The sequence below is a fragment of the Gekko japonicus genome, unplaced genomic scaffold (genome assembly GCF_001447785.1).
Source record: "Gekko japonicus isolate JY-2015 unplaced genomic scaffold, Gekko_japonicus_V1.1 scaffold2, whole genome shotgun sequence".
Taxonomy (NCBI): domain Eukaryota; kingdom Metazoa; phylum Chordata; class Lepidosauria; order Squamata; family Gekkonidae; genus Gekko; species Gekko japonicus.
This window is the reverse complement of record NW_015175358.1, coordinates 2146005-2167831: the sequence shown is the minus strand read 5'-3', so window position 1 is coordinate 2167831 and position 21827 is coordinate 2146005. Positions and strand designations below refer to the sequence as shown.

General features: G+C 43.5%; 1 protein-coding gene across 1 annotated transcript in view; it reads left to right on the top strand.

The window, feature by feature from the left end:
* The window catches only part of FGD5 (FYVE, RhoGEF and PH domain containing 5), a 226640-nt gene that overhangs the window by 89953 nt on the left and 114860 nt on the right, over positions 1 to 21827 (top strand). The window contains exon 3 of the mRNA XM_015425259.1: positions 13524 to 13653. Within this exon, the coding sequence (XP_015280745.1) occupies positions 13524 to 13653 (130 nt within the window). The remainder of the gene's footprint in view (positions 1 to 13523; positions 13654 to 21827) is intronic.

Here is a 21827-nt window from a genome sequence, read left to right as displayed (position 1 = left end):
CTCTTAATGGGGGAAGATAAGAGAGCAACATTAACATTGTATTTTTATCATTAGTCATCATTATTACATATTATGCAGAATTATATGATCAGCTGGACAGATTTTCGTTAGATTCAGATGAAGACATCCTGCAAAATAGCTTTCATGTGTAGTATATGGGTTTTTTGAGAGGATGTGTAAAAAGAGTAAAAAATTAGAAGACAGGAATCTACAAAATTGTCACATGGCACAGAGATACCTATACATCTTTATTTTTAGTGTATTTTAAATTCCTTGTAACCACCTCTCTGCCTGGAAGCTTAAGACTACTGACAGCAATGCAATTAAAAATATCTCAGCTAAAACATCAGATCTTAGATGGAGAATAGACTGTATGAGAAAAGACACATGGTACCACTGGATGACTTCGGAGCATGCAGGGTGAAGAAGGCTGATGAAATCTGTTCCTGAGCAAGTCACCTTCTAGCTCAAGCTAAGTATCCTCACTAAACAGCTCTCCAAATACGTACCGTAATTGTTTGAAAGCCACTGACATTTAAACTTTTAATCTTGAAAATATTTAAGTGCATTGCGGGTCTTATTCTATGGGGGACAGGTAGATCCGAGTCCAGTACCACCCTAGAGACCAACAAGATTTCTGGAGTATGAAGCTCTTGGAAGCTCATACCATGAAAATCTTGTTGGTTTCTAAGGTGCTACTGGACTTGGATCTAACTGTTCTGCGACAGACCCACAGGGCTGCCCTCTGAAACCATCTTCTTATCTGGGAGTTAATGAATCAGAACTCCCAACTGTTTGAGCCATGCCCTGGACAGCCCAGGCTAGCTGGATCTCATCAGATCTCAGAAGTTAAGCATGGAAAGCCCTGGTCAGTATTTGGATGAGACATTGCCAAGGAAGTCGAGAGTTGTTATGCAGAGGCAGGTAATAGCAAACCATCTCTGAACGTCTCTTGCCTTGAAAACTGTCCTGCCCTTGTGGTAGAACTGTAATTGAAACTTTACCTCACTTTGTATTTAGTTGTAAGTTTTATTTGTCTATAAGAGCTATATATATATTACCTTTACTGAACAGTTTCCTTGCTGTTCACATGACTTACATCTGCTCCATCTTTTGGCTGGCAATGATAGGTGAGTTACTTTGGCTGTGGTAAAGTTTATATTTTGTGACCTTAGAATTAGACAGGCATATGTTTAAAATATCACTGGGGTTAAGTACTAGTAAGGCTGTTGTTGTATTATTAGTTTTGCCAAGATGCTTTAGGGCACATAGGTGCTCTCATTTTAAAACAGGAACAGGAAAATCCTAATGGGGAAAAATTGTTGAACTCACCCTATATCCCATTTATCTGCCCTTTTAATCCTCCCAGGTAGAAAGTGGGACTCCCGTAGATCTGTGTGAGAATGTACATGCATGATTTCCCCATCTGTATTGTTTGTCCAGCAAAAAGTACCCTGATAAACAGGCTCAAAATTGTCCAACGAAATAAACCAGCCCTCCTGGTCATGAACAGCAAACAGATTGAGCTGAGCCAGTCGGTGTTCGTGAATGATGGGCTAAAAACAATATGGATTGACTCATCAAAGGGTGAAGGTCTAGGTATAATCAGGGGCAGAGAATTAAGAAAAATCTGTGGTAGATGAGGAGGACAAAGTTGGTGTTTTGATTGTCCTGAAAGACTTCTCATCCTTGCCTTGTGGGCCCCTTTCCAATTGCTCTGCTTTCCTAATAGATGTTCTCCTCCATTGATTTCTGCTGACTTCTGTTTTGCCATACCAACCTTTCCTCTGGGTGCTCATTCTCCCTTTGTTGCAATATTGATTCTGCATGCTTGGCCTGGAGCTTATGCAGGTGTGAAGCGAGGAAAGGGGGAGGTGGGAAGTGAATAAAGCCAACAAAACAATAAGGGAAACAGAGTGCATAGAATTGCTTACAGCCCAGAAAGGCTATAAAAGCAGTCGATCCAGAGTTACTCTCTGGATGAAGTGTTATGGGGGGGGGGGGGAGACTATCATCCGAGTCTTTGAGCAAGGTAGCAACAGCAGTCCTTTCACCTTTAATGTAAGAGGTCTTTGCAGGCTCATTCAAAGTAAATTTGCACAATTACATGAGCATCTGTTCCTTATTCCAGGTCAGTATTCCGAACTGCTCTGGGTTAGCCACCTGCTAATCCACTCCAGGACTACAGGCTGCTATCTTAAGCACACTTGCCTGGGAGTAAGCCCCATTCAGTAAAATGAGACTGACTTCTGTGTAGAGGGGCTTAGGACTGCTTCTGTAGTAAACAAAAGGAAATTCTAGAAGCAAGAGAAGACGCCTCTTCATCAGGCTGAATCTGCACTGACTCCTGATTTTCATGATTTTAGGGACCCCTGGTCTTGTCACTACAATATTGATAAATGCTGGGTTTAAATTACACTTCTAGTATCCATAATGCTGTGTTCTGCAAAAGAGGAAACTTTGAGATGGTTTACAAAGTAGCTAAGCTCCAGGGCTGTTGGGAAGCAGGAAAAGCTGTTTCATTACAGTGAATGCGGCACTACCTCTCCAGATTTAGCTGACACCCTCCATTCCCTCCTCCTTACCACCAAATGAGATAGCAGACTTTCAGCTTCCTCTTTAGTCAGCCAGTTTTCTCAGAACTCAACCGAGAGCTATTGTGGCACAGTGGTTAGGATGTAGTCAGACTAGGATCTGGGGGACTCAGGTTCAGTTTCCCACTCCATCATGGAAGCTCAGTAGGTGACCTTGGACAGTCATTCTTTCCCAGCCCAGCCTACCTCAAGAAACTGAGGATGAAATAGAGGGAAGAGAATGATGTAAGCTGCTTTGGGTCCCCATCAGGAAGGAGAGCAAGGTAAAAATATTTATATAAATTCACAGGTAAATTTCTTCCTACATATACTGTTGGAAAAGGGTGTTCGCTATGACCAGTGTGTTCTCTTGACAAAACTCTGTTAACCTTTGCCCTGCTTCATTTTGCTTTCCAAGGCCAAACTTGTCTGTTATTCCAGTTACCTTTTCACTTCCTACTTTAGCATTCCAGTCCCCTATGATGATGAGGACATCATTTTTTGGTGTTAGTTCTAGGAGGTGTTGTAGGTCTTCATAGAACCGGTCTACTTCAGCCTCTTCTGCATCAGTGGTTGGGGCATAGACTTGGATTACTGTGATGTTGAATGGTTTGCCTTGGAATCGGACAGAAATCATTCTGTCATTTTTGAGATTGTATCCCAGTACTGCCTTTTGCACTCTCTTGTTGACTATAAAGGCCACACCATTTTTTCTACGAGATTCCTGGCCACAGTAGTAGATATAATGGTCTTCTGAGTTAAATTCGCCCATTCCTGTCCACTTTAGTTCACTGATTCCTAGGATATCGATGTTCAGTCTTGCCATCTCATTTTTGACCACGTCAGGCTTACCTTGATTCATAGATCTTACATTCCAGGTTCCTATGTAGTATTGTTCTTTGCAGCATTGGACTTTCCTTTCACCATCAGACACATCCACAACTGAGGGTCCTTTCGGCTTTGGCCCAGCCGCTTCACTCTTTCTGGGGTTACTTGTACTTGCCCTCTGCTCTTCCTCAGTAGCATATTGGACACCTTCCGACCTGAGGGGCTCATCTTCCGGCATCATATCTTTTAGCTTTTTGATACTGTCCATGGGGTTTTCTTGGCAAAAATACTGGAGTGGGTTGCCATTTCCTTCTCCAGGGGATCACGCTTGGTCTGAGTTCTCTGCTGTGGCCTGTCCATCTTGGGTGGCCCTCCACGGCATAGCCCACAGCCTCATTGAACCACGCAAGCCCCCTCGCCACGACAAGGCAAACTATGCAAAACGGAACAAGATGGCTTTTCTGGGGTAATGGGGTTGGACTGTACAAAACAGTTCACAAACTTACTTGGATAAATGGGACTTGCGGTCTATAATGCTGTGTATAGCTTATTGTAAGTAGGCTCCTATTTCATAATTTCAGTACAGCTTAATGTGTCATGTTATTGCTTAAGCTATGCTTCTGTTTCTTTTTGGTGGTTCCAGACTTATCATATCCTCATGCATTGGTATGGAATGTCCTATTGATTGTACTGTCTCTCTATGTGTAATCCATGAGTCCCTGTGAAAAAGGCACACTATACATATCTTAAAAGAAAAGAAAAGAAACAGGAAGAGTAGTGCAGGTGCAATGTAGAGTAATGGGTAAGTGCTCCATAAGGCAGATAGGCATTCACAATTCTTGGGAGCATCTTCATGCTACAGGCTTAAATTGTATTAATAGTCATTCCTTCTTCCCAGAGAACCCTTAGAACTGTATCTTTGTGTACGCTACAGATCTCCAATAAAAGAATTCTAAGAACATAAAACTACAGCTTCCCCAAAAAATTTTTTGGGGGGTCCATCTTGCTTAAACTGGTATAAAATTAATGATTTTAGTAAAAAATGGCATTTAGTCTAGTTCAGTAATGAGGTTACGTTAACAATTGCATATATTTTTCTAGTTTTCGACTTGGTGTTCCCAAGTGTAATTTTTTATGCCTGTTCCATTTAGTACAGTCCTCAGTCAACTGAAAATATGTTTCTAATATCTTCATTCTCGCACTCTTAGATCTGCCAGATTGTTTTGCATAACCTTGGCAATGAAATACAGTCTCAATCTGTACTCTTTGACAGATATGATATCATAGCATAAAATTACTCAAAAATAGAACTCCAAAATGGACCTTGGCTTGAGATCTCTGTACCAACACTGAAACTACTTCAAGAGACGTATTAGAGAGCTGAAATACAATTCATCATCATTAAATCTAAATGAGGGAACAGTTATTTTTTGTCCCACCAGTGCTCATTAAATTATCAGTGGGTACTGTGGGACAGCACCAGCCAGATGTACTTTGAGTTGCGTTATGAGCAATTTAGAGCGATACTGTAAAGGTGTTTGTTTCTTTTATTGTAGAAACTGTAGCAATGTATCACCAGATGATATTTTGGCATCTGTATTGCTTTACAGGGAACATGATGCAACCAACAGGCTCTGAATATATGAAGCTGCCTTGTACTGAATCAGACCATGGGGCCATCTAGGTCAGTGATGGCGAACTTTTTAGAGACCGAGTGCCCAAACTGCGACCCAAAACCCACTTATTTATCGCAAAGTGCCAACACGGCAATTTAACCTAAATACTGAGGTTTTACTTTAGAAAAAACAACTCATACATTAACTTAAGATGATCCAAACAAAGTAAGGAAAGCAATCCCAGATGCTTTCATATACTTAAAATTATTTGGCAGAGAATTACACATTTTAATGATGGTCTGGGCCTGGCTGGGGTGATGGCACGCGTGCCCACAGAGAGGGCTCTGAGTGCCACCTCTGGCACTCGTGCCATAGGTTCGCCACCACTGATCTAGGTCATTATTATCTTCTCTGGCTGGCTGCTCCCTCGCAAGGCCTCAGTGCTTATTACCTGAGATCCTTTAACTGGAGATGGCATGGATTAGGGTTGCCAGATCCTTCCAAGTCCCCAGCGGGGGACTTTGGGGGCATTACTGGAGGGGGCAGGGATCAGTGTTCCCTCTAAGATGAGTTAGTGTGAGCTAGCTCATAGTTTTTTAGCATCCAGATCACACACTATTGTCTTAGCTCAGGAAGGATGACTCCAGAGCAAACTAAGTTATGCAGTAGCCAAACTGCTCGCTCACAACTTTAATGCCAGTAGCTCACAAAGTACAATTTTTGCTCACAAGACTCCACAGCTTAGAGGGAGCATTGGCAGGGATGTCCCCAATGTGATGACATCATGCAGAAGTGATGTCATCATGTTGGGGACCGGCACCCCACACTTCTTGCCAAAAGCATTTGAAAGGTCCCTTCAAATGCTTTTGGCAAGAGGCGAGGGGTCCCCATGTGCACCTGCACTCCAAGCCATGAATTCGCAGCTTGGAGTGCAGGGGCGCAGCCCAGCTTCATCCCAGCAGCATTTAAAGGATCCCTTTAAATGCTTTTGGGAAGAGGTGGGGAGGGAAGGCTGCATGCCTGCACTCCAAGCCGCGAATTCGTTGCTTGAAGTGCAGGTGCACGGCCTCACTTCATCCCAACAGCATTTAAAGCGACAAATTTGTGACTTGGAGTGCAGGCGGGCAGCCTCCGCTCCCCACCTCTTCCCAACAGCATTTAAAGTAGGGATCCCAAATCCCCCCGGGGGGCGGGGAAACCCCCGCCCCAGAGGCCTGTTCCCCGGCGGCGGTAGATCGGGCCCCGGGGGGAACTCCACCCCAACGTGCACGTCACCCGGAAGTGATGCGACCACGCCGGGCACGCTGTGGGCGGGGCCACGGCAATCCAATTCTTGCCCCCGCCCCAGCATGCCTGGTATCTTCCCGTCACTTCCGGGTGACATGTGTGCGGCGCGCGCACACCAGACGCCTGCCAGGAGTCCCCCGCTCCCGGCGAAGATCAACTTGGCAACCCTAATTTAAAGGGATGTGGCACTGGCCTGATGGAACTCTCTGCCTAATGACATCCATTTCCTGCGGGACCTAGTGCAGTTCTGCAGGGCTTGCAAGACAGAGATATTCTGCCAGGCCTATGGTTGAGGACAACAATGGTCTCTCATTGAGCCTGGCCTCTTCCATTTCTCCTCTCTCCTATGGGGGTAAGATACAGTTGGTTCTTAAACACCATCTGAATAGACTTGGAATTGTTACTGTTCTACTGTTTTTAATTGGATCTGTAAAACTAGTTCTTGAGATGTTGTTCTCCGCCCTGAGCCCTGCATAAGGAAGGGCAGTCTATAAATCAAATAAATACATAAGCATTTCCTTCTGTTTGCGTATTTAACTATTACATAAGAACATAAGAGAAGCCAATGTTGGATTAGGCCAATGGCCCATCTAGTCCAACACTGTGTCACACAGTGGCCAAAAATACTATTGTTTGATACATGTTCACAGAATTTTGGATTATTGTTAGTTTTATTATTTCTGTACATTGTTTTGTTGGAGTTGTTTTATATATGTGCTTCAGGCGATTTGGCCCTTGAGGTTTTTTCTGTCTTGTTAATACATGATTTTATGATTTTCCCCTCAATCTTTTTTGTTTGTTTCCCATTCCTATCACCTCTCAAGAAGGCAGGCAGCAGTGCTCCTTTTGTGCCACAGCACATCAGGGCTAGAGATCCTGTGAATTTCTCCATGAATGTATTCAAAATTAGGGCTTACTGTGTTCAATAGTGTTGGTCAGGCATAAGCTGGTCACCCAGCCTATTTATTTGTGCCAAACAGCTTCAAACATCTGTCAAACGGGTGTGCTCAAATTTTTGCATAACTACTCATGTGCAAAGTTTCTGATGATTCAAACCTACTGGCAGCCATTAGTGTCACTATGGACTACTTAGACAAACACCAATGGGTCAGACTTTATTAAAACACAGCATTTTTAATACAATTTGGGCTGGATTTAATTGTCTATTTGAGCAGTTGCCTGCTGAGCAGAGCAATTACGCAGCAAGGATGGGGAGATAGTAGAACTCAATTGGGCTGTGTGAGAAAGATGGCCTTTGTGAGGGCAGATAGGCAGGATATAAACGTTGTAAAATAAATAATAAATAAATGTGCAAAAAGTCAATTGCACTGTACCACATGGTTAGGAAGAGGAATCTAGGAAAGCAACCTGCTGACCAGCCGCAAGTGAGTCAACGAACAGTCAAACTGATCATTGAAAAATCAGCTCTACATCTTTGGCCAGCAATATGGCAATGTTTTCTGCAATCCATCAACTTCTCCCCTAAGAGATTCCCTCTGGATCTGAATGTCCATTGAGAATTTTTTATTATTATTATTTTATTTAAAACATTTTTATGCTGCCTTTCCATCCAATCAGGCTTGGCTGCAATCCTAAACACACTTAATAGAGAGTAAACCCTAATGAAGTCAATGGAATTTATTTATGAGTATATGTGCTTAGGATTGCACTTTGACTTTCCTGGTCATCGATGTGGCAGTGACAAGTCCATTCTCCACTGCTGTTTCAGGCAACAATCTTACAACATACACTAGGACTGAAGACCAGAAATGACTCTTGGTATTATTATTATCATATCCTTCCTCAGACAGTAAGAATGTGCAATTAATTTCCAAACTAATGAAAAAAAGAACCAATACTACTCAGTTAATTACTTTAGTTAGGCTAATAAAACAAATGGAAATATCAAGGAATAAATGGCATTCATTTGTTTCCTTGTGTTTTCCCTTTAATTCCCATGTGTTTGTCCTTATTTGTCTATGCAACTGGACCTCTTTCTCCTGCATGTCTCAGATTTGACAGGCAAGGATCACTTAGATGAGGGCTGCAGTCCTTGAATGTTTCATCTAAATTGTGTGGAAGATAAAAAAGTTACAGCCAGAACTTTTCCCCATTGAAACAATGGAAACAAAAGCAACAATGAAAGTAAACATGTCATAATAAATATAATTAAAACAAATGGAACTTTTGAAGTATAAAATGTCTATATGTGAAAATGGCAGACAAAAATTGCATTCTCGGAGTTATGCTGTGTTAATGGCCAGCAATTGCAGCTGCATTGAAAGATGTGTGGTGCTCATTCCATGGCAACAGCATGCCTGTGGCCTGCTCTTATTTAGGTGTCCAGATGAAGAATGAGACAACTACTGAAGTCTGTATTTAGCTATTGCACTGAAACTTTTTCTTACCTCCAAGTATTCCCTCCCTCCATTTTAGTCTCAGCTTGCCTTCAGCCTCTTTAGTCCTTTGCTCAAAAGAAATCTGTAACCTGTTGACAAATTCTACTGCCCTTTACAGAAGACGTTTTTGCTTAAGATTCCTGTATTGTAAAGAATAATAGCCTTCCAAGATGGAGAAGATATTGCCCATCATAAATAATCAGGGCTGAAGATTAATGCTTGCAAAGGGGATGCGTTTGTAATCATACTGTTAGTGTGCACCGAATATCTATGCCAGGAAACATCATATCTCATTCCAATCCCATTTGGAAAAATCATCTTGCTAAATCACTTGTCATCTGAAAAATGTATTGACAGAATTAATGTGATCTATGTATTTTTCATTCTAACCCTCGAGAAAGCAATAGAATACTAGGTTTCCAGTCTTCCTCAAAACCTTTCTGGGTTGGCTGTAATTCTATGTACATTTCTAGCCAGTCTGAGAAATTTTACGTTACTTTGGAAATCACTTTTCTTTTTACTGTTAGCCAGTTTGCTAATTCTTCCAGGCCATTTTCACTTTTGCCATATAGTGCACCAGAACCAAGACGTGGCTGGGCCTCATATCCTCCATCCTGTTTCATTACCTCTGCTTCCTAGCACCTAGGACAGTATAGAGGCATAAATACGTATAAGAAGAGTTTTGTTTATTGCCATTTATAAAAATGTCTGCATATGGGAACATCTGTGCTCAGCAAGGATCTTGCTCTAAACATATATTAATAGCACCCGTGTTGAAGGAGGGTGGCTGAAAAAGTAGGCATTTAACCATTTCCTCCTGGCCCTCATCTATGATTTAAATCATAGGTGCAATTAGCTCTACATGGGGGGAAAGAGCAGCACATCACTTGTACCTGCCTTTTCCCTCCTGCAGAGTTAATGTCAGCCTTGGAAGGGCAATTTAGACAACTGAAGAGGCATGAGAGGAATGCTCCCTTCCCTACCGTTGTGCTAATTCACTTTTTAAAATCTCCCAAGAAACCCTAATTTATGGCTCCTATCTCCTTTGGCCCATTAGCAAGCCATCCTCATCCCCCCCACCCCGTCCCCATCCCCATCCACAATATGGGGATAATAGTTCTACCTTACCTTACGGGATTATTGTAAAGATTAGGATAAGATCGTGAAAGAGAAGCACTTTGAACACATGAAAAGTGGCATATAAATGTTTTATTGCTGGAAACAATGAGGAAGTTGGACCAAGTTATGCAAAACAGGGTAAAATGATTTGGAATTGCATAATTACTGGAATGTGAATGATGTGTTACCTAAGCCAGGCATATCAGTGCCCAGTGAAGTGAAAGACTTTGGCTGTTCTTCATCCTAGAGCTATTTGCTGAATTAAGGGCTGGAGGTAGCAGAAAAGAAGAAACATAAAGGTGATGAGTTGCCTCCAGCAGCGCTTAGGGGAATCATAATGACTCACATTTACATAGTGTCTTTTATGTTTCCAGTGCAAATGTGCCACAGGTTTCTTCCCTAAGCAGTTGCTGTTCATTTTAAAGCCATTATGGCCTCATCATGTACTACCGACATCATTAACAATTGTTATGAGCTATTACCTGAGGTATTACATGATTAGTCCAGGACTTTCTTGGAGTAAGATTTTTAAAAATCCATTGACTACAGTTTCAGCTCAGACTCCTTATAAACCAGAAATTTAGAGCTGGTTTTTGCAGTCTCCTTTTTTTTGAGGGGGGGAAGGGGGTTAATTTCAAGTGGATTTGTGGTCACTTCTCACACAACTGAAAATGTCTTCTGAAAGCAGCTGGGCCTTACACTGCTTACTCATTGAAGGTTTTCCACCCAGGGTCAAACAACTTGCAGAGGTATAGTTCTGTGATTGGAACTTCTAGACTGTAATTTTACCTTAAGAGCAGTCATGAGGTAGCTGAAAGGGATACAAGTAATCAGGGGTCATTTCGTAGAAAAAGAGGTGCAGGAGCTCATTAGCATAACTCATTAGCATAACTTATTTGCATATCCCACACACCCCTGACATCACCGGAAGTGTGTCAGAAGGCCACATCCACTGCAACTTACCTGGCTGCTTCTTGCTCCTTGTGGCCCAGGGCTGCTGGGAGCAGGGGGCGGGGCTTGTTGCATGTGCCCGCCCCCTGGGCTTTTTACTGCCGGATCTCTGCTCCTGTGCGCTCCTGCAGGAAACGACCCCTGCAAGTAATGGTGCTGGAGAAGGGCATATTCTAATAGGGCTTAGAAAGATCAACCAGATTGGCAAAGAACTGGTCCCACGGTCTTATGAAGGAACTAAACAAGTTTATTTACATATTATACAATTTGTACCTGTAGGCCTTAACTACAACCACGTCAGCACCTATTATACATATACTCCTGTTTCTTCCGCAGGAGGGATTTGTCCCTTGCTTCCAGTCACTCTTTCTCAACCTAACTTACCTCACAGAGTGATTGTGAGGATATGAGGAACAGAATTGCCAGACGCAATGACGTCACATGGAAGTGATGTCATCATGTTGGGGACATTGCTGCATGGTACTCTGGTTTGAGGGCAAAACTCCCCTTAAACCAGAGGTAGGGAGACTATACTAAAGGATGTGAAATTGCCCTGTCCTCTCTCTTCCATCAGTCCAATACCACACAGATACCTCAGCTACTTTATCCATAATAGAAGACTGATTTGCTTTGGATTTGGATGGATGGTGTCATGATCTGGGCTGTGCCACCAGAGGCCTACTAGGCCCAGGGAGCCTGGCTAGCAGCAAGGGAGGCTAGGCCTACAAACCCAAGAAGGCCTTGGGAAGTTTTGGTGCCGATTTTGACCAATAAGGAAGAAGAGGGCTGGGGAATAAGAGAACTGGTACAACAGGGAAAGCTTGTTCTTCTTCCCAGAGGGCAGAGCCAGAAGGAAGGCTGCTGTGGGAAGAAACCTTCATCCTGAGGGAAGGATGTGTAGTCTAAGGCCCCTTGAGATAGTGAGCTAGGGACGGTATATATTTGGATGCATTAAGGCATTTGATTTCTTTTCTTTTCACCTACTTACTGTTACTATTCCTGCACCTTGTTTGTTTGACCTCCTATAAAATAAATTATTTTCATTGGTTACTTTGCCTGGTCCTCACGCCTATTATTCGGCCAAAAGAGAGGTCTGAAGGTCTTGGAAGGGTGCTTTGGGCCTTCTCAAGGGGGCCTAATTCCAGAGTGGTGGCAGCGTCAGGTGACACCCCACGTGAGCCGTTACAGATAAGAACATAAGAAACGCCAATGTTGGATCAGGCCAAAGGCCACTCCAGTCCAACACTCTGTGTCACACAGTGGCCAGAAATACCAGGTGCCATCAGGAGGTCCACCAGTGGGGCCAGGACATTAGAAGCCCTCCCACTGTTGACCCCCCTCAAACTCCAAGAAGACAGAGCATCACTTGCCCCAGAGCCCCTATCTATACCTTGTGGCTAATATCCACTGATGGACCTCTGCTCCATATGCTTATCTAATTCCCTTTTGAAGCTGTCTATGCTTGTAGCTGCCACCACCTCCTGTGGCAGTGAATTCCATGTGTTAATCACTCTTTGGGTGAAGAAGTACTTCCTTTTATCCGTTATAACCCGACCGCTCAGCAATTTCATTGAGTGCCCACGAGTTCTTATATTGTGAGAAAGGGAGAAAAGTACCTCTTTCTCTACCTGCACTATCCCATGCATAATCTTATAAACCTCAATCATGTCTCCCCTCAGTCGTCATTTCTCCAAGCTAAAGAGCCCTAAGCTAGGGTTGCCAAGTGCTTTCTTACCTTGAGCAGGGTACTCCCGGGTTGCATCTGGAGCGCCCGCGCGCTTTACGCCTGCACATCACCCAGAAGTAACGTGACGATGCGGGGCACGCTGGGGGCGGGGCCATGAACATCGGAGGGAAAACCATAGAGTTTCCCCTCGGATGCCCATGGCCCTGCCCCCAGCATGCCCCGCGTCGTCACGTCACTTCCGGGTGACGTGCACGTCGGGGTGGGGTTCCCTCCGGGGCCCGATCTGCCGGCGGCGGGGAACGGGCCTCTGGCAAGAAGACTTGGCAAGCCTACCCTAAGCACTTTAACCTTTCCTCATAGGGAAAGTGTTCCAACCCTTTTATCATTAGAGTTGCCCTTTTCTGTACATTTCCCAAAGCGATAATATCCTTTTAAGGTGTGGTGACCAGAACTGCACACAGTATTCCAAATGAGGTCACACCATGGATTTATATAGGGGCATTATGATATTGGCTGATCTGTTTTCAATACCCTTCCTAATAATCCCCAGCATAGCATTGGCCTTCTTTATTGCAGTCACACACTGTCTCGACATTTTCAGTGAGTTATCTACTACAACTCCAAGATCTCTCTCTTGATCAGTCTCTGCCAGTTCAGACCCCATCAATGTGTATTTATATTGAGCATTTTTAACTCCAATGTGCATCACCTTGCACTTGGCCACATTGAACCCCATTTGCCATGTTGACGCCCACTTGCCCATCCTTGACAGATCCCTTTGGAGTGCCTCACAATCCTCACTGGTTTTCTCCACCCTGAACAACTTTGTATCATCCGCAAATTTAGCCATTTCACTGCTTACTCCCAACTCCAAATCATTAATGAACAAGTTAAAAAGCAGTGGATAGATGAATAGATAACATGGGTCTTAGACCTTGCACAAAGATAATAAAGATGACAATCCGAATTCATATTTACTAAACTTGTCACAAACAGCTAATTTGGTGTTAATGTCCATGACCATGACAGCGTCCATAGGATAACCTGTTCTCTTTGTTTACAGTGCCTACACAGAGCCTTACAAAGTGTGCCCTATCTCTGTGATTCCCATTGAGGATGTCACATCAGATGAGGAACAGAAAAGTTCTGGAGATGAAGACAGTAACCAGGGAGATTCCAGCCTCATCCACAAGGTAAAAGCCTGTTCTCCTCCCCCCTTCATCCATTTGTCAGTAACAGATATTTCAGAAAGTGAAGGGCAGGCGAGAGAAAGATGCATACATGAGTAGGAGGAGAAGGGGTACCAGAACCACCATGAAGGAGGGTCTATGGGTACAAAGTTCTGGGGCCTCTAGATGCCTGACAAGGTTCCGCTGATGGATGGTAGCAATATACCTATTCCAATTGAACATCTTTTGTGTGTTTTTCTGAATATGAAGGGGGTCTCAAGGGAAACTTTGGTAGGATCCATGTGTCTTTGGATAGGAAGATCCAGGAGGCGAATGGCTATGAGAAAACAACATCCATGGATGTGCGGATGCAGCCTTTGTCTGGAGCAGTGTCAGCTTTCAGCAGCCCTGAGGGAAACAAGATAAGGATGGAGTCTCCTTGTTTTGCCATCTTTCTCTCCCTCTTGTGCCTGAAATGTTTATTTCCTGTAAATGAACAATATGGGGAAACTGTGCACTAGTGAACCGTTGCTTGTCGATCATCGTATATGCTTACATAAAGCTATTGTTAAGCAGCTACAATTTAAGCTGTGGACTTGCTCTAGTAATGAGACCTCAGTTAGGCACCAAAGCGAGATGCTTTCAATAGGTGCCTCTGATGTTTTCAATGTGACAGCCTGTTAAAGGACCTTCAGATGTTGCTGAAACATCTGAAGCTGAATGAAAATTTATCTGCAAGCACAGACACCACACAACAAAATGGGCTCTGATACCAGAGATCTGACAAAAATGCCTTTCAAGTTCTCAAAAGCTGTTTTAGGTTATCAGAGCAACTCAACCATGCCAACCTTTGGAACAGTGTACCAGGGAATCAGGAGAAGGGTGTAATGTCCTTCCCCAGGCATCAGACAATATACCTAGAGCAAGATGCTTGGTAGAAAGCAATACAACTTTGGAGAGATTTCCCACAACACTTTACACCAGTCAGAGGACTTGGCATTCTCAAGCGACAGGAGCAGGGCTAGTGTATGTGGAGAATGGGGTTTCCCCCCTCCCTTCTCAAGGATGGCCAAAGGAGGGAGCACTGAGTCGGTGTGGGGAAACTGGGGGGAGGGGGGTCAGTGGACACAGAGAATGGAGCAGAAGACAGCCAGGGAAGGAGGGAAAGTTGGAACTGGTATGGGGAATAGGATCCATCCCGTGAGTCCTCACAGTTTAGCAAGAACTCCTTTGCATATTAGGCGACACACCCCTTATGTAGCCAATCAACCAAGAGCTTACAGAGCTCGTCTTACAGGGGCTACTGTAAACTCTTGGAGGATTGGCTACATTAGGGGTATGTCGCCTAATATGCAAAGGAGTTCCTGCTACAAAAAGAGCCCTGTAAAAATCATTGTATTCTAATATACAGACTCTTGGCAGGGTTTTAGAAAACTGGTGGTATATGTCTAGTCTTATAATACTTTTCAAAGTTGGTTGCTGTATGTATGGGGACTCTTTCTGACAAAGCCCTCTCAGATTCCGTAGAAACTTTCGCTACCCTGTCAAAAAGCAGCACTTGAATGATGAAATGCGAATAAATTGTCCAAGTACTCAACGTAGTCATGAAACCATTAGAGCAAGATGAAGTAGCTGTAAAACAAGAGTGAATTTCAGTGAACTGTCACTTAAGAAGAGTTGGCAGATGTAGGTAGGTTTGGATGCCAAAAATAGTACCAGGGATTTGGAAATGAGCTAATCTTGTGAAAACAGTGTTTGGGCAGGTCTACTAGCAAGGGCTAGCTTTAATTTTTTTTAAAAAAATGTTTTTCTGGTGGGTCTATGGTTTCCACCTCCCAAGGGAATATCAGCCTGAATAAAGGCATGAGATCAGCTTGCAGATAAGATCTTATTACTTTATCCAGAAAGCGTGCTTTGTATTAAAGCTGCTTCTACCCAGTTGTGGCCGTTGGCGGGGGATTCTGCTATATGAGAGATTCTAAGCTCTTTGGTTTTGCTGAGTTTAGGATGGTGTCGTTGCCCCCCCCCCCCGCTTTCTATGTAATCTTACATAAACCTGAATAGTACACAGTTATGTGTATTCACCTCCTTTGCTCTGCTGAGCCAAGACATTTTGAAATGAAGGAGGCATTCAAGGGTACCGTGGTATACATAGCCTGTTGCTCAATTACCACTTTATTCTACCTTCAGGGTTTTAGCAAACATAACCTTTTATCTCAGAAGTCAGAGGCTTTATTTTTCTTTATAAATGTATCTGGAGGGTCTGTTCATTTAATTTAATTGTGCTTTTGGATTTTAAAAAAATCCTTTAGCAGATGGTATCAGGCTAGACAAGTCCCAGCTGAGGATGCTGTCATTTTTAAACCTCTGTGAAAGTCCTCAGAGAAATGGCTGCCCTTCGTATAGACTAAAGTGACTGGACTTTTCTCTCTAGTTCAGCCCTGTCAAAGCTACCTAAGAGGCATATTAGGCCCATCCTTCACATGTGTGCCTCTTGACTGTATATATTGACTCAGCTGCAGAGTGCAAAGGTGACCTTGCCTTTTGTAGACTGTTAACTAAAGCGTTTACTAGAAAACATTGTTGGAGGGAGACGACAAAGCTTCTTTTCACTTTCACTTTCATTTCACATGAAATCTCCATTAAATGTCCACTTTTAGATAAGAAGGCTGCTTCAGTAGAGTGCTTCATCTTTTTTTTTTTTTAATTCCAAGAACTAAAAATCCGTGTAGATGCAGTACCAGGCACTAGCTGTCTCTTCTGTATAGGCACTCAGTGGCAAGGACACTTTCAGCAAACATTTCAGCTCCTGCGTAGAAGTGCTGGATTCTTCCGTGATCCCAACTTTGTGTGTGCTGCTGTGTGTGTGGCGTCTGCTTTTCTCCATAATGGCCTCTCTCTGGTGCTTTCTCCTCCTTCCTCTTATAACTAGGAATGGGAAAGAACCGGGAAAATGGAGATTCATGGATTTTCCCTCCCTCCTTTTTGCTGGCGGTGGCTACCCCAGGCTAGCAGAATGGAAGGGGGGGAAGATTTTGCAAAAGCCATTTCAAGGGAACATTCTGCTTTTGCAAGTGGACGCCACACACGAGTGAAGTCCAAGAGAGGACTTCACCAGTCCTGGGTGAATTCACCACTTGGACTTCACTTGGCCACGGCACCCACTTGCAAAAGGGAATGTTCCCTTTAAATGGCTTTTGCAAGCCATTTCTGTGATCCCTTTCACACACACCCCACTTCCAAGTGAGAGGGATCATTAATGAACAAGTTAAAAAGCAGTGGACCAAGTACTAATCTCTGCGGTACCCCACTGCTTACCCCCCTCCACTGAGAGAACTGCCCATTTATACTCACTCTCTGTTTTCTATTAATTAGCCAGTTTTTGATCCATAAAAGGACTTGTCCTTTTATCCCATGATTTTTGAGCTTACTTAGGAGCCTTTGATGAAGAACTTTATCAAAAGCTTTCTGGAAGTCAAGGTAAACAATATCTATTGGATCCCCCTTGTCCACATGTTTGTTCACCCCCTCAAAGAACACTAACAGGTTAGTGAGACAAGATCTTCCATTACAGAACCCATGCTGAGTCTGCCTCAATAGGTTTTGTTCATCTATGTGCCTACTAATTCTTTCCTTAATAACGGTTTCCACCAATTTACCCGGTATCGATGTCAGACTGACTGGCCTGTAATTTCCCTGATCTCCTCTGGAACCCTTTTTAAAGATGGGAGTGACATTAGCTACCTTCCAGTCCTCAGGAATGGAGGCAGATTTTAAGGAAAGATTACATATTTTTGTCAGGAGATCCACAAGTTCACATTTGAGTTCTTTCAGAACTCTCGGATGTATGCCATCTGGGCCTGGTGATTTATGAGTTTTTAAGTTGTCTATCAGTTTTAGGACCTCCTCTCTCATCATCTCAATCTGACTCAGGTCTTTCAACACCCCTCCCAAAATCAGAGGTTCTGGAGTGGGCAAGCACTTCTCATCTTCCACAGTGAAGACTGAGGCAAAAAAATGCATTTAGCTTCTCAGCCATTTCCCTATCATCCTTCAGTACTCCTTTTACCCCTCTGTCATCCAAGGGCCCCACTGCCTTCCTGGCTGGTTTTCTGCTTCTAATGTATTTGAAGAAAGTTTTATTGTTGGTGTTTACGTTTTTTGCTATAAGCTCCTCATATTCCCTTTTTGCCTGCCTGACCACAGACTTGCATTTTATTTGCCATAGCCTGTGTTCTGTTTTATCAACCTCATTGTGACTAGCTTTCCACTGCTTAAAGGAATCCTTTTTACCTTTTACAGCTTCCATTACTTTGTTTGTTAACCGTGCAGGCTTTTTCCTATACCTGTTTGTGCCTTTCCTAACCTGCGGAATAGATGGCAAAAAACAACAACCCACACAACTCCAGGCTTGGAGAAAACGTGCTATTTCAGTGATCCCTTTTGCTCCTTTCACTGGGGGGGAGTGAAAGGGATCACTGAAATGCTGAAATGGCTTGCAAAAGCTAGTTAAAGGGAATATTCCCTTTAAATAGCTTTTGCAAGCCATTTCAGCCATCATTTTCACTCACCCTCCACTTCCAAGTGGAGGTGGGAGGGAGCAAAAGGGATTGCTGAAATGGCTTGCATCTATTTCAACCCAAAATACAAGGCGTTTCAGTGAGAAGAATCACTGAAATGTTGAAATGGCTTGCAAACTGTGGCATGACTCAGAGAGTCAACTGTTGTGCTGCCACCACAGCAGCACAGCTTGCAAAAACCATTTAAAGGTATCCCTTTAAATGGTTTTTGCAGTGCTGCTTGGAGGTCTCTTTAAATGCTTTTTCTAAGCCCTGCCACCAACTCCAGCGTGTCTGCTGATATGAACCACACAAACCCACCTGGATGGTTTGTGGAGCTCGTGAGGGCGGGATAACAAGAAATTGAAACCAATCAAGATGGCAATATAAACCACCATTGCCAGTCACACCACTGTCCCTGCACAGCAGGGTAGGGAAGGGTATGTAGAGGCCATGGAAGAAAAAGATAGTGAGAGGGTGCTACTCTTAACCTCCCGTTGCTGCTCTCAACTAAAAGCCTGGGGGAACATCTCTGCCTTACAGGCCCTGCGGAATTGCATCAGATCCCGCAGGGCCCTGATGTCATTTGGCAGAGGGTTCCAACAGGTCCTAGTCAAGGACAGCTGGACCTCCCTAGGAACGGGGATCACCAGCAAGTTGTTATCAGCTGATCGCAACATTCTTCTCGGGACATATTGGAGGATGCGATATCACAGTATACAAAATACAGAAAGCAAGCAAGCAAGCACTGTACAAATAACACAGACCACAAGTGCTTAAAATCATGCAAAAAGAGTAAATTTATATAATAAGAACAACAGAGGACCACATGTATCAGTAAAACCAAATTACATCATATAATGTACAGGTCTGTGAATAGTGCAAGTCCATAAATGGTACACAGACAAGGATGAAGACTCCGGATTTTGATCTTCGTTTCGATAGCTCTTCTTCAAGAAGTTCACACTACTTCATAAAGTACTCATAATGTACAGAAGACTTTAAAATGGTATATGTAGGAGAAAAAATCCTTAGCACAGCACTCACAGTGTATAAAAGTCTTCAGACCAGTAATACAGGAGAAAACTCAATCCTATTATAATCATTTAAAGCAAGGCACCCGATCAACAATAGAATAAACTCTCCAATAGTTGGTAAGCTTGAGGTTGAGGCTTACCGACTATTGGAGAGTTTATTCTATTGTTGATCGGTGCTTGCTTGCTTTCTGGCCTATTGGAGGAGACAGTCCCAAAGGTATGTGATGATTATTTTCAAATGTCACTATGGAAAGTCACCATAAAGTTTTTGGAGCATACTAATAGAAGCATGATCTCTAGGTTTAAGTTTTCTTTTTCCTAGGATTGCTATGATTGTAGCCTGGAGAATACCTTTCAATTTGCTGCTGATTAAGCAGTTGAAGCAGATGCAGCTGCTCAACCTGATCTCCCCTGAATGCTTTGTCCACCTCTCCCATGGTGATTATTTACAGATATATATGTTTGTGTGTGTGTGTATATATACATTTCTGCCCACCTTTCTCCTCCAAGGAAGCTCACAGAAGCTTATACCATCCAGGTTTGTGCCAAAGGAGGAGAGGGGAGCAGATCAAAGGGTCACCGGGGACAGAACAGTCAGGAGAAGCACCAGAAATGAGCTGGCTGTCCCATTTCCCAGTGCAGTGGCAGATTCAGAGTTAAAGGGAGGATTTCTGGGTGCAGCTGGGCAGTCCTAGTCCTTACATCTAAATAACATCAGCACAAAGAGTCTGACTGGCAGGTGAGGCTGGAGAAGGTATTCCTGCTCATCCGTGCTCAGGCAGCATCTTTGTGGCAAAAACAATTGTGGCTCAGTTCTTAGCTCAGTTTTTCCATATGAATGGAGCTGCAGCTTCCTTCAACCCTGTCATCACTCTGTTTGCCGCTGCAGGAGGAAATGGGCTTTGCAGCCTGAGAGGATAGATCAGCCTCACCTTTATGGCAGACTGCGAGGGCCAAGCTAGGCATGAAAGGGGAAGCAGGGTTTATCTTCATAGGTCTGCACTGTTCCAGTTATAAAGTAGGATGGTGGAGAGCTCAAATTTCTGCAACAAAAACGAAATGTGGGTAAAGGGAGGAAAATGCTTCTCCTTTCCCCACCTTACTTCCCTATATATATATACATTTTAAAAAAACCTGAGACACTTTTCCTCCCCAGTCCTTCTCCAACACCAGAAATGAGCTGGCTTTGGGAGAAAAACCCCCCAAATCAATGGAACACGATGACATATGGCTGGGTAATGGGGAAAGTTCAGCTTACCACACTCCTCTGCTCCTTCAGCTGTAAGAACTTAGGCCACTGCTGTTTTATATGTAGACAACAGAGACTGGTGAATAAACAAACATGGCCAGCAGCCTCTACTTTGTCTCTAAGATAACCACTGCTCTGGAAGTTATGTTCATGCAGGCAAGCTGAGAGTTATATATGAAAAGTAGAAAAATTTCACTGTGAAGATGTGGTACCAGCAATAATGCTAATGTTTATATAGGAGAAACTCAGGATACAGATGTTTAAATGTTATAATAGAAGCAATTAAATGTGATTTTGGATTTATAGAAAGTCATTTGCAGCTGTGTAGTAGGCCTGCTCACCATTTCCTTTAGAGGCAGAAGAAATAAAAAAAAAAGTAACATTCATTATGATTAACTGCTGCCTGGGGTTCAGTACAGAAGTTAATGTGACATGTGGAGTTAGGAACATTCTCTCTCATGTGTCTGTTCAGCTTGATTCTTCTCCAAGGGAAAATTTCTTTGTTGAAAGAAGTCTTCATTTGTTGGATGAAGATTTGGTGGAAGGGTGGCCATTGATTCAGACTTAGTGTTAGGGGATCATAGGATCCAACCCTAAGTCTTACAACCAGTGTAAACTGACCATAGGATTGCACAGGAAGTGCTTCAGGTAGCTTCAGGTCCATTACCTGCAGGAACAGTCTGTAGTGTGAGTATGAAAGGTGCCTTTGTTAGATCGCACTAACAAAGGACTCGTAGAGTGATTCAGCAAGTGATTCAGCTTTATTGGAAGTAACGAACAAGCGCTCAACTCAGTAAGAAACCAGAACAGAAAACAGTGGGAGCTTATGCTCCTTTTAAACATAACCAGGCTAATGTAGCCACGCCTATTTACAATTAACAACCAATGAGATTGCTTAGTTAAGGACCAATGGGAGTCTTTCCCTCCTAGGGAATGGTATCGTTCTGATTGGTCGCTGTTACGAAGCGACCAATAGGAAGTTCGCTCGGAGGAGCCCTGGTATGGCTCGAAGCTTAACATGGGAGTCCTATGAGGTGATTCATGTAATCGTTCCAATACATTACAATTCCTCCCCCCTAAGTTAAAACAACATACCCTAGTTTATTATTTACATACAGTCAAGTCATGCCATTGTACATCAGCTATTCCACAAAACTTTATTACAATCATAGTCCTTCAGATAAGTCGGCATTTGCCGCGAACGCTGGGACCTGCGAAGCGGGGCAGGCTCCATGGGCGTACAAGGCTGTGGGTCAGTGTGGGGTTCCATACAGCCTGGTTCAGGCACAAACTCTACTGGGGTTTCAGCCCCGCACACAGGGTCCTGCCCTGACTCGGGGACAGTACCGGGCC